Source organism: Cetorhinus maximus, chromosome 17 (assembly GCF_964194155.1).
Source record: "Cetorhinus maximus chromosome 17, sCetMax3.hap1.1, whole genome shotgun sequence".
NCBI lineage: Eukaryota > Metazoa > Chordata > Chondrichthyes > Lamniformes > Cetorhinidae > Cetorhinus > Cetorhinus maximus.
The window spans coordinates 83,832,774-83,845,984 of record NC_135895.1 but is presented as its reverse complement, the minus strand read 5'-3'; the positions used below and the strand labels follow the sequence as shown (position 1 = coordinate 83,845,984).

General features: G+C 42.2%; 1 protein-coding gene across 1 annotated transcript in view; it reads right to left on the bottom strand.

The window, feature by feature from the left end:
• LOC144692770 (ADAMTS-like protein 2) overlaps positions 1-13,211 on the bottom strand; it is a 91,307-nt gene that overhangs the window by 29,350 nt on the left and 48,746 nt on the right. Inside the window, exons 10-11 of the mRNA XM_078561848.1 lie at positions 4,233-4,336; positions 1,790-1,916 (exon numbers count right to left, since the gene is read on the bottom strand). Coding sequence (XP_078417974.1) covers positions 1,790-1,916; positions 4,233-4,336 — 231 coding nt within the window. The remainder of the gene's footprint in view (positions 1-1,789; positions 1,917-4,232; positions 4,337-13,211) is intronic.

Below are 13,211 nucleotides of genomic sequence, written 5' to 3'. Positions count from 1 at the left end.
TTACCCAGATTCCAGGACAGTCCTCATGGATTGGATTGTAACAAATGTAACGTCACTGTTCAAAATAGGGGAAAAAAAAGAGATAACAGGAAACTATTGCCAGGATTTTCCGGCCCCGTCATGGTGGGACCCGCCACGGGAGATTCAGCAGCCCAGCCAAAAGTCCATCAACTTCTGGCGGGACCGGACGATCCAAGCGGCAGGCGGGGCCCCAAAATCCCACCCTATAAGCCTGATAGAGATAGTAGGGAAAATGCTAGAGCCTATTATTAAGGATGTGGTATCAGGGCACTTAAAAATTACAGTGTGATTAGGCAAAACCATCATAGCTTTATGAAAGGTAAATTGTGTTTGACAAATCTTTTACCCATTTTTGAGAATGTAACTAACAGGCTAGATAAGGGGGAACTTGTCTAGTATACTTGGATTTGAATAAGGTGCCATACAATAGTTTGTCATCAAGGTTGGGGCTCATAGGATTGGGAGGTATAGTGTGTTAACATGGATTGAAGATGGGTTAATGGACAGAAAACAGAGTAGCAATACAAGGATCATTTTCAAGAGTGTAGGATGTAACAAGTGGGATTCTGCAAGGATCAGTTTTTGAACCTAAACCATTTATAATTTATATCAATGACTAAGGTAAGGGGACAGAGTGTAATATATCTAAGTTTTCTGATGATAGAGGCTAAGTGGGAAAGTAAGCTGTGAGGAGGACACAAAGAGGCTGTAAAGGGACATAGGTAGGTTAAGTGAATGGGCAAGGAAGTGGCAAATGGAGTACATGTGGGCAAGTGTGAAATTATCTGTTTCGATAGGAAGAATGGAAAATAATTTTTTTTTTTTAAAATGGTGAGACATTAGTAAATGTTAGTAATCAAGGATTTAGGGGTCCTTGTACATGAATCACAAAGTTAGCATGTAGATTCAGCAAGCAATTAGGAAGGCAAATATTATATTCAACTTTATTCCAAAGGGTTTGGAGTATAACTGTAAGGAAATCTTGCTGTAATTATATAGGGAAACGGTTTACGGTTTGATCTCCTTACTTAAGCAAGGTTGTACTTGCCTTAGATGGGGTGCAACAAGACTCTCTAGATTGGTTTCTGGGATGCAAGGGATATCCCACAGGGAGAGACTGAGTAGGATGGGTCTATATTTTCTGAGTTCTGATGAAAGGTCATTGACCTGAAATGTTAAATCTGCTTCTCCCTCCACAGATGCTGCCTAACTGCTGGATATTTCCAAGGTTTTCTGTTTAATTTCGCATTTCCAGCATTCACAGTACTTTGTTTTACTACCTCCTTTGGAGTTTAAAAGAGCAAGAGGTGATATTGAAGCTTGTATAATTCTTAATGGCTCGAAAGGATAGATAGACACCGAGGCTGTTTCCTCCGGCTGACCAAGAGGTCATAGTCTCAGGATAACAAGTCGGCCGCTTAGAGCTGAGATGAGAATTTTTTTTCACTCAGAAGGTAGTGAATTTTTGGAATTTTCTATCCCAGAGTCTGTGGATGTTCAGTTGATGATAATATTCAGGACTGAGATTGATAGATTTTGAGGAAATCATGGAATATGGGAATAAAACAGGAAGGTAGAGTTGATCTAGATATTCAGATCTTATTGATTGGCAGAGCAGGCTTGATGGGCCATGCGGCCTACTCCTGATCTTATTTCTTATGTTCTTACATAAGCAAGTGCAGGTTTCAAACCAGTGGCCCTAGCAGGGGGACTGTACCTTTAAACACAAAATCTACATCACATTTGAAAAGCCACACAGCTCACTTACCTGGGGGGGCACTCTCTTCCTGCACAAAATTCATGTGTCGGCTCAGGCCTGGTAACTGCATCACAGTGAGACTCATCCACCTCCACTCCATCGTACCTGACACACATAGCATAAGAAGTGGTAATGCCTGTAGGGAAGGAGAGGGTTGCAGTTCATTAGATATTGTTTCATCAGCCTTGTACCAGTTATATTCAGAACATTGTTTCCGATGAGGGCCATGGTTCAGTGGGGAGCTCTCTTGCCTCACAGCACCAAATCCAGGCTGACACTCAGTGCAGTACTGCACTGTCAGAGCTGCCATCTTTCAGATGAGAAATTAAATTGAGATCCTGTCTGTCTCTCAGGAGGATGTTAAATCCCATGGCACTATTACAAAGGAGAGGAGTTCTCCCTGGTGTCCTGGCTAATATTCACCACTCAACCAACATCACTGAAAACAGATTATCTAGTTAGTGGAAGGTGCAGTTATTCTGGCTCTGGTTAGTGGAATAAGTAAGTGGTCTTGGTCCTGGTCCTGGTCCTTGGGAGGTACATTTAGGCTAGACTCTGATTAACAGGAAGTGCTAGGCTCTAGTTTGTGGGAAACACAGTTAGATGAGTACTTATCACAATGCTGTCTGTGGGAACTTGCTGTGCACAAAGTGGCTGCTACATTTCCCACATTACAAGAGTGACTACGCTTCAAATGTAATTCATTGGCTGTAGTGGTTTGAGACATCTGAGACCTCAAAAGGCGTTATATAAATACAGGTCTTTCTCTTTATCTCAGCTGCTGAATTATTGATGTCCTTTGGTGCAAGTAACCTTCCCAAATTAATGCAGCGGGTAAAGACTCTCTCAGGAGCGTTGTCTTTAATGGTGAGACCCTTTTCCACGTATATGCAAAAATCCCACAGAATCCTCATTCAATCATACAGACGCATCTGTTCTGACAGTCAAGGAGATTAAGCATTCAATTGCACCAGTTTCTTCACCAAAAATCTCACTAACACCGTACCTCCTCCTGACGCTGAGAAAACCTGCATCAGCAGGCCCAAATCAGAGGCATGTGCGGCCATGATCTTAAAATTGTCTGCCGCTTCCTGATGGACCCCATTTTTGCTGGGGTAGGAAACATGGCGGGTCACAGCCCAGCACTCATGTAAAGCAATGTGGGATTGCCATTTAAATGCCTGCTGCAAATTCTATTTTTTCTGACATCAGTATTTTCATCAAGGCGGTTGGGATTCCTGAAGCCTGTAGGAACCACGCCAGCTAAGTCAATTTGCAAACTTTTGAGGAAGCCTGATGTGGAGTAAAGGCCTTTTGGCCTTTTGTAAGTTTAAAAGTTGTTGGCAACTTCAAATATCATAATGTCATGGTGTATGATGATTTAAGTACATCTCCAATGCAATGATTGGTCAAAGGGCTCTGGCCTTAAAAGGTCATTAAATTGAGCAGCATTGTGTAGTGTTCAATGCATTAGAGTAATTTATCCATTGGATATAGTACTCATGCATTCAGGATTATCAGGAATCTAATATATGAGCCATATAGACATTGCGGTTTATTACAATGATTTAAAATCCAAAGATCCTTTCAGACTTTGAAAAAAAACTGAACAGTTGCCAGACTTCTGATTGAAACATCATTGAGCCCTTGAAAAAAATGTGCAGATGGCTAAAAATCTGGTCAGGGGCCTTCAAAGATTCTACTCTATTGAATTGTTATGGTATGTTTATTCAGCTGAATAATGTAATCCCATTATGGATGCTTAGCTGAGCTCCAAGCCCCACTAATGGACTTAGCCCAGGAGCTGTTTACACAATTGGGAGGGCACTGTGTGCTTCATTTGATTGACAGTTTTATGAGCAGATAATAGGATTAAATGCTTTGAAGAGGTTTTTGAATGTTTATTTTGACAGATTAATGAGCATTTGAGATTTTTTTTTCCCCAAGGGGAGTTTCAATGACTGTGTGTTTGAAGTTTCATTATTTCCTGAGTGTTTCAATATGGCTCATGAGTTCTGCACATTGTAGATACTGGGTGATTGGGCATAGAGGGTGCAAAGTGGCATGGAGGATGCATAGGGGCATGGAGGATGCATGGGAGATATGAGAGGGCATGGGGGGTTGAGGGGTGAGGGCTAGAAGGCATAACAACCATCTAGAGAGCTGGGCCAATGTCCCAGTGAACAGAGGTGGGCCTACTTACCTGTCGGCCTAGCATCCACCCACCTCTGTTCCTGCCTCAGACCTGCTTTGGATGGTGGCGGCCACAATTATGTCCCATAGGCTTGATGACATGCCTCATGACGGGGTGATCCTTTTTAATACCATAGGTTAATCCCCTCAGCTTTAACATCACCCCTCCCACCCACACCGCACCCCACACTCCAACTGGGTAGAAAATTAATGGCCCTGTACTTGTAGAAGTGAAGGGCTGTAGGGTTTCCAAAGGCACCTGTGGTACATGTGGAACTGCAGGGTGCGTACGCTGATACCTTCCATCTGTACATGTCAGCCAGACTGATGTCATGATCAATCTCTCCATCTTCAAACTCATTGCTGCAACGAGAAAGGAAACGAGAGAAGTTTAAAGATAGCAATGGAGAAAAAAAACCCCGGGAAACCGAGGGTGAGTGTGTAATTATTTAGGTGAGAATTGCCGGCCTTAGAGAACATGTAGCACCTTCAAGCCTACTCTACCATCCAGTAATTGATCTGTCCCTCAACTCAATGCTATTAGAGTTCAGCACCACACCGCACCAGGCAACACCCTGCACTGGGCATCACCCCACCCATGTACTGCCCACCCTTGGCATCCCCCTCTTGTTGTGCAGAGCTTTGCAAGAACCTCTTTACTGCAGTTGCAGATTCATAGCAAAGGTCAATTGATTGTTACGATGCCATCTGGAAAAGAAAGGAAAGAGTTTTGCTGGGATACTAAATGAGGCAGTTTGCTTGCAGGTGGATTTTAAGCTGCACTGACAGTTAGCTAATATTTCTAATTGCACAGGAGCATGAGTCATTTAAAATCAACGAGGTGAAATTTGCCTTGGGAATCAGAGTCAAACGGAAGATAGTGAACCAGGTGCCTGTTTAACACTCTTCCTCCTGCAAGGAGGATTTTGCACACCCAGCTGTTTGGTTGTGTCGGCTGTGACCCTAAGAGATCAGCTAGTTCTCCCCTGACCCGCCCACACCCCACCCCAAGGCTTTCCTCTCCCAAAGATGCTGCTTTCTCCGGGATTCATTTTTATGAATGTTGGCAGTCATCCGGCACCTCAGGCTCACCCAAGTGGTCATCTGTCCAACACAAATCTAGCAGACTGTCAGACTAGGGTAAGGACGAGACCTCAAGAAGCAAGTTCAATCTTGTCCCCACTACACAAATCAACATGGGTCGCTGCATCTACCAACTGAGCCAGTGAGGAGTGACCACTGATAGACTGAGACAGCAAGGAGCGACCACATTCAGAATGAGATAGTGAGGAGGAATAATCACTTCGTGATTATAGATATCAAGGAAATCAAAGAATCTTACAGCACAGGAAACAACCATTTTGCCGATCATGCCTATGACGGCTCTTAGAGCTATCCAATAAGCCCCACCAACCTGCTCCTTCCCCACCTCTCTCTCTATCTCTTCAGGTACCATGTCCCAAGATGGCATTAGTGACCATGGACCTCCATGTTAATCTTGCTCTTGATCTTCTCCCTGCAAATTTTTACCATTCAAGTATATCCAATTCCCTTTAGAAAGTCACCATTTATCAGCCTTCCAACAACACCCTGCATTTATTTGGCATTGCAAGATCCTTCACAAGAGCATTAACAAACAATATTTGACAATAAACCACATGAAGAGCTATTAGGGCAGGTGACCAAAAGTTTGGTCAAAGACATAGGCTTTAAGGAGCCCCTTCAGAGGAAGGGAGGTGGAGAGGTTTACTGAGGGAATTCCAGAGTTTAGGGCCTGGGCAGCTGAAGGCATGGCTGGCAATTTAGAGCCAAAGAAAACTGGGGAAACAAAAGGTCAAAATTGGGGAAAGCAGAGTTATTGGAGGGTTGTGGGCCAGAAGAGGTTTCAGAAATCGGAAGGATCAGGGCCACAGAGCATTTTAAACACCATCATGAGAACTTTAAATTTGCAGCATTTCAAGTAGTGCATTCCAAACCATGACAACCCACTGCATAACAAAAATCCTCGTCGCCCCCCAGTTCTTGCACCAATTATCTTAAATCTGTTGCTTTTATCTTAAATCTGTGCCTGGTTATCGATTCTCATGCCAATGGAAACAAGTTCTCCCTATCTACTCTATCAAAATTTTTCAGAATTTTGAACACCTCTGTTAAAGCTTCCCTTAACCTTCTCTGCTCCAAGGTGAACAATCCCAGCTGTCTAGTCTCTCCACACAACTGAAGTCCCTGGCTCCTGGTACCATCTAATGTTTTGCCCAGTACAGGAATGAAGATATTACAAATTTTTAAAGCTATTTTTAGAAGCTACATTTTTAAAGACTGCGAAAGACAGAGTCCGGGGATCACCAAACTTCTCTTGTGGACTGAAACTACCTTGCCTCCAGAGAGGCCAAAAAACCACTCTATTGACTGATGTGGCTCATTGTGGGTCAGACCAAAAGATAAACAAAACCCAACAACACCTCACTGTAATGTGATGGTCTGCCCTTCAAACACAAAGGCCTTTGGCCACCTGAAACCACAGGTGTGAAAAGCCACAGTCCAGAATGCTTATCGATTGACATACCACCTTATTTGGACAATAACACGGCACTTGAAACGAGGTCACATGGTTAAGGCTTTGCTCCCTATTTTTAATACGTAATGGCAGACTTCCAACAGAATTACATCAGAGAGCCCACAAAACAACATCAAAAGCCATGCGGCCGTTGCAGTCAACTAAACAGAGAAGGTACCCAACAGCAATACCTTGAAAAAGAAAGAACGATTCTCTTATATCCTGTTCCAACTTCAAGTTCACCTGAGACCAACCTCCTGGCAAATCAACTACAGGAACCTTAGCAGCTATTGAGAATTCTCTGCTTATCAAGACCTTCACTCCAGCCAAAGCATCAACTCAATTAAGAAACATCGGCGCTGTGACAATAGATGAGATTGAGATAAGTTTCATTTTTATAATTGCCGTTTTTAGCTTCATCTATATCTAATTTTGTGTGCGCGTGATAGTGTGAGAGAGTCAAGTGAGTGAGACATCGCACTTCGTTAACCTCTGGGGTAAGTGTGTAAGAAATAAAGTTAACTCCCTCATTTTTAAATACACAAAAGCTTGTTGGTAGGTTGTTAGAAATTGAGTAAACTACTCCGAGGGTAACAAAACACACACCTCTACATACAAACATATTGATCATGAGCAATAAAAAGGGTGCGCAAAATTTGTCCATGGCACCAGTAAGTCTCCTCGGAAGGCCTTAATTTAGAACAAAAACAAAAATTGCTGGAAAAACTCAGCAGGCCTGACAGCATCTGTGGAGAGGAAGACAGAGTTAACGTTTTGAGTCCGTATGACTCTTCATCAGAACTAAAGAGAAATAGAAATGTGGTGAAATATAAGCTGTTTAAGGGGGGGGAGTGGGACAGGTGGAGCTGGATAGAGGGCCAGTGATAGGTGGAGGCAAAGGAGAGATTGCCAAAGATGTCATAAACAAAAGGTCAAAGGGGTGTTGACCTTTTTTTTTAAGAAGGTGGCCTTATTTTATTGAAAGGAACAGTTTCACATGAACGAGAGACAAGGAGTGCCTGATTTGTCACTGGGATCGCCCATCTGTTCATGACACCTTTACCAGTCTTTCCAATTCTACTGCTTTTGTTTTCTTTGGCAGACCAGGATTTAACTCCCTCCCTTGTCACACTGACGGTTGTAGATTCCATATTTCACGGTCAAATGCTCAAATAGCAAATAACAAAAGAGGGAGTTATATCTATTTATCATTCATCATTCAATCCTACTTCAGGAATTTGAAAACAATGACCAGTCATCTGTACTGGTCACTGTATCTTAGACAGCTCCAAGCAGCAAAATTTTCCCAATCAGTTTGCTGATACTCCAGTTAGTGCCTTGTTTCGTTAAAAACAACTTTTAGTTGCTTAAGTCCAATTCTGTAAAGGTTTAACACAAAATAACTGCTTCGAAAAATATATACAGCTCTAAGGTTGGTAATTAGATTTCACAGGATGGGCCCATTATCATGGTGACACATTGGCTTGGTTAGTCATGGATAGCTGTCCCTCATTAGCCAAAAAAGGTCAGCAGCTGCTACTGACCATTTGTACATCTAATTGAGACACAGTGACAAAGAATGACTACTGGGAGAGAGACACAGCAAGGAGTGGCCACTCAGTGAATGAGAAGAAGCGCTCACGTCATGATTGCGACAGCGAGTAGGATTAACCAATCATAGTGAGACAGAGGGGGGAAGTGACCAATCATCGTGAGACAGAGGGAAGGGGTGACCACTGGGACAGTGAGACAGTGAGGCAAACCGATGCTTTCTTTAAACAGGTTCCAGTAGTAAGCCAAAATGAGTTGCTAATCATGTGATCAAGTTGCACATGATCTACGATCACTCCAAGTCTCACCTGTTGATCTGTACATGTCAGCATGTTCTGGGATCAAAGAAACCACAATACAGGATAGGTCGTTTTAAAGGCTGCAGTAACAACCTGACCCTGATAGCTGTATTTTGTTAACTTAATTTATTTCAGACATAAAGAGGGAGGAATGAGCTGAAGGTTATTCTTCTGTTAAGTAAAACAATATGTAAGAGACTATTTATCTATCAGTGATCATAATATGATCGAACTCAGTGTACAGCTTACAAAGGAGTAATTTAAACATAGGCACTTCGATCCTAGATTTTAGTTAAAACTAACTTCAATGGAATGAGATAGAGATTGATGACAGCAAACTGATCAAAGCTGATGGTCAAAAAAGATTTAGCTCAATACAGGACCCGTATATACTTTTAAGAGGGCTGGTTAGTTCAGTTGGCTAGATGGCTAGCATGTGGTTCAGAATAATGCCATGGGTTTGATTTCCGTTCCAGCTAAGATAGACCTGGGACCTGCCTTGTTGCTCTGCTCCTGCGACTGGAAGGCAATGGCAAACCACCCCTGAAAGAAACTGGTCCAGATGAAGCATCAGCAGACCATGAGCCAAGGGCCTACCTTCGAGCAGAGTACGCATGAATGAATGAATATACCTCTACGGGCAGTAGCTCCACTTATCAACTAAACAGCCATTGTTGACAAAAGGGCTGAGAGGTGACATAAAACTAAAGAAGAGGATATAAAAGTGCCAAGAACAGTGCAGATCCAGGGGACAGAGAGAGAGAGAGATCCGGCAGACAGTGAGAGAGATAAAGAAGAGCAAAGAAAGTCAAAAAAAATATAGTAAAAGCTGCAAAAGGGGATAATGAAAAGAAACTTGAGAGAGATATCAGCATTAACACAAAAAGTTGTTACAATTATATTGGAAGTAATAGTTCAATTTTGGGTAATGTGGGCACTTTAAAAAACAGATGTGTCTAATATTATAAATCAAAATATGGAAAGGGCAGGCTTGTTGAACAATTATTTTGTGTCAGTCTTCACAGTAGTGGAAAAGGATAACATACCTGACATTCCATGAAAATTAATAATGAATCAAGAGCAGGAACTCACTAAAGTTAACATAAGCAAGAAAACAATATTAGAAAAATATAATGGTACTAACAAATCCCCAGAACCTGATCCTTTAAACTCTGGGGTAGAAGCTAAGAACATGAGGAAATTGCAGCTGCTTTAGCCATAATCCTCCATAGTGTTCTCGATTCAGGAAACATCCCTATAAAATGGAAAATTACAAATGTAATTCCAATATTTAAGAAAGGTGAGAGAAACACCAGGAAATAAAAGAAATGTTACTCTAATATCTACTGATATCGAAATCTACAATTAAAGACAGGGTGACTGAGCACTTGGAGAAATCTGAGCTGATCAGCATGAAGCAACATGGTAGGTCATATCTAACAAATCTACTTGAATTTTGAGGATCTAGTGGAGGTAGTGGACAGGGGAATGTCTAGGAATATGGTTTATATGGACTTCCAGAAGGTTTCTGACAAGATTCCACATTACAGACTGTTGGCTAAAATTAAAGATCAGAGAACGGAAGGCAAATTATTGATCTGTTTAAAAGATTGGTTAGGTGATAGTAGATAGAGAGTAGGAATAATGTACAGGTACCCAAGTTGGAATGAAGTGCTGTCGCACAAGGAAGTGTGCAGGGTCTCGGCTATTCATTATGTTTATTAATAACTTAGGCAATAGAGAGCCACGTAATCAGGTTTGCCAATAACACAAAGATTGGTAGTATATTAAGTAGTGTAAATGGAAGCATAAGATTGCAAAGGACACTGACAGATTGGGCAAAACTAGGGCAGATGGATTTTGATACAGGGTTAAGTGTGAGGTTATCGACTTTGGACCAAAACAGAGTAGACTTAAATGGTAATAAACTAAAAAAAAACGGTGGAGATCCAAAGAGATTTAGGACTCCATATACTTAGATCACTAAAATGTAGAAATCAGGTCCAAAAAAAAATCCAAACGGCAAATGCAATGTTGGCCTTTATCACTAGAAAGCTAGAATATAAAGGGAAGTTCTGCTACAGTTATACAAATCACTGGTTAGACCATACGCGAGGTACTGCGAACAATTCCAGGAACGCTCCCTAGAAAAGATGTATTGCTCATCAAAGGAATGCAATGATCTGTCACCAGAATGTTACCAAAGCTCAAAGAGTTAAATTATGAGAAAAGTTGACATAAAGTAGGCTTATATTCCCTGAGCTATAGGGGGCTAAGGGGGTAATTTGATTGAGGGCCTTAGGAAAAGACTCACTACATTAGACAGAAAGAAACATATTCCACTGACAGGGAAAGTCTAGGACAAGGGGACATAACCTTAAAATTAGAAATAAAAACAGAAAACCCTGGTAAAACTCAGCAGGTCTGGAAACATCTGTGGAGAGAGAAACAGAATTAACGTCCAGTCCATATGACTCTTCTTCAGAGCTAAAGAGAGCTTAAAATTAGAGTTCAGCCATTCAGGAGAGAAGTTAGAAATTGCTTCTTCAATCAAAGCAGTATGGAACTCTCTCCACGAAAGCAAATGCTAGCTCAATTAATAGCTTTAAATCCTGTTACAATCCCCGTAGACACAGATTACTTTTAAAAGAAAGTAATTTCCACAAAGCTAATGGAAAGAAAGCCAGTGGACAAGGTTTCATTTTTTTAAAAACGTTTTCTATAACTCATTAAAACCAACACAATTCAAATATAAATTAATATGTGAAAAATCTTTCAAATAAAGAGGTAAACTTCACTTCAAATAGTCAATACTACTTATTCTTAAGCAGTCCCTCTGGAGCAAGGATAACTTGCTTCAACTTCACTTTGATGGGTTCTGAGATGGCTGATAGTCCAATGTGTGATCTGCAGACCCTGCCAATACGGGGTAGATGGTGCATAAAGGGTCAGGTAGCTGAGTTGCTTGAAGGTTTATGCACTCCCTCCGTTGCCTTGATTTGACCTCTGAACGCTCCCGACAAAGTCTCTCATGTGTTCAGTGCCTTCCAGATGAGCCTTCTCCATATTTTGATCGGTCACAAGCCAGGGACTCCCAAGAGTTGGCAGGGATGTTGGATCTCTTCAGTGATACTTTGAGGACATCCCTAAAGCATTTCCACTGCCCTCCTGGGTGTCTCCTGCCACAACCAAGTTCTGAGTAGAGCAGCTGCTTTGGGAGCCTGGTGGCAGGCATACAAACTACAACAGCAAAGCTGGTTTTGAGTAATTAGCGCCGGGCAAGTTGGCTTGGGAGAGGATGCCTTTCTTGTCACCAAATTTAGAGGATCCTGCAAAGACTGGTACTTCTCCAGTGCTTTGAGGTACCTGCTGTAGGTTGTCCAAATCTCTGAAACATATGGGAGCATGGGGATCACTGCTGCACGGTAAACCATGATCTTGATCTTGGATCGATACATAGTCAATACAACAAAGATATGCCTCACAAGGTTACAAGTACTCGCATTGCTTCTGCAAAAATGTGGCACCATGTGCAACCTCTGTCTTTCTAACTCGTCCTCCAGTATCTAGGATCTCTCACTTCCCACTCAATCATTTCAGCCCTGTTTCACCAATAGCCGTATTCCATCTGAAGTGGCTGGATATGGTTAACACCGACAAGGTGCATATCTACGAACGTTCTTTCACTTGGGTCATGACAGTCCTGATGGCACAGAATCCCTAGAGGCTTCCTTCTCTGACCCCTTTAAACAGTCTGGTGGACTCTGGCAACACTGAAACAGCAGCAATGGGTCTTGTCCAATCCATAATCCCTTGCCCTTCCTGTCTTCAGTTCTCAGCTCTTTCCAACTCTATCGTGCACACAGTAACAGTCTCTGCTCTATTCTCAGAGTCTTGCTTCAATGCCAGGATCTGTTCAAAAACTGCCAGAAGACTGTTCCAGTCAGAGATAATCTTGCTTGTTTTCTCTGACCTGAATTCCCAGTGTTCTGAACTGTCTGCCACAAAGACAGGCTGAAGTAAACCCAACACCACTGCAATTAGCTTTCTATTTACCATTTTCTTCTTAACTGTTCATCCCCCATGGCAACCTCAGGTCACATGGGTATTTCTTGGAACCTGTCATAATCAGGAAACCAATTAACCCTCTTTCGAGAAAACTCCCACTTTGGTCTTAAAGGAGACATTGCACAAAAAGAAAATATAAGCATTTTCCAAAGCACATGGGTTATCATAATCTGAGATTCATGTAATTTTGCTACACAAGGATATTGAAGAGTATAAAGTCAAGGCAGATTAATAGGCTACAATTCAGCCATCTTCTTCTTTCATATGGCTTTAGGAGCCAAAGCTGTCATCACAGTTAATGTCAAGTTCCGCAAACAGTCCAACGCCCTGCTGGAGAGCGAGTGTAACTCCAGGATGTCGCCCTCAAACTTGAAACAGAGGATTGATATTAGTATGTCCTCCATGGTTTGGTCAGGGTTTCCACAGTTACAGCCAGGTGAAGTTTTGAAGTTCCACTTTCCATTGAGGTCAGACCACATTTAGAATATTGTGAGCAATTTTGGGCCCCGTATCTCAGGAAGGATGTGCTGGCCCTGGAGAGGGTCCAGAGGAGGTTCACGAGAATGATCCCAGGAATGAAAGGCTTAACATATGAGGAACGTTTGAGGACTCTGGGTCTATACTCGATGGAGTTTAGAAGGATGAGGGGGGATCCGATTGAAACTTACAGAATACTGAAAGGCCTGGATAGACTGGACGTGGGGAAGATGTTTCCATTAGTAGGAGAGACTAGGACCCAAGGGCACAGCCTCAGAGTAAAGGG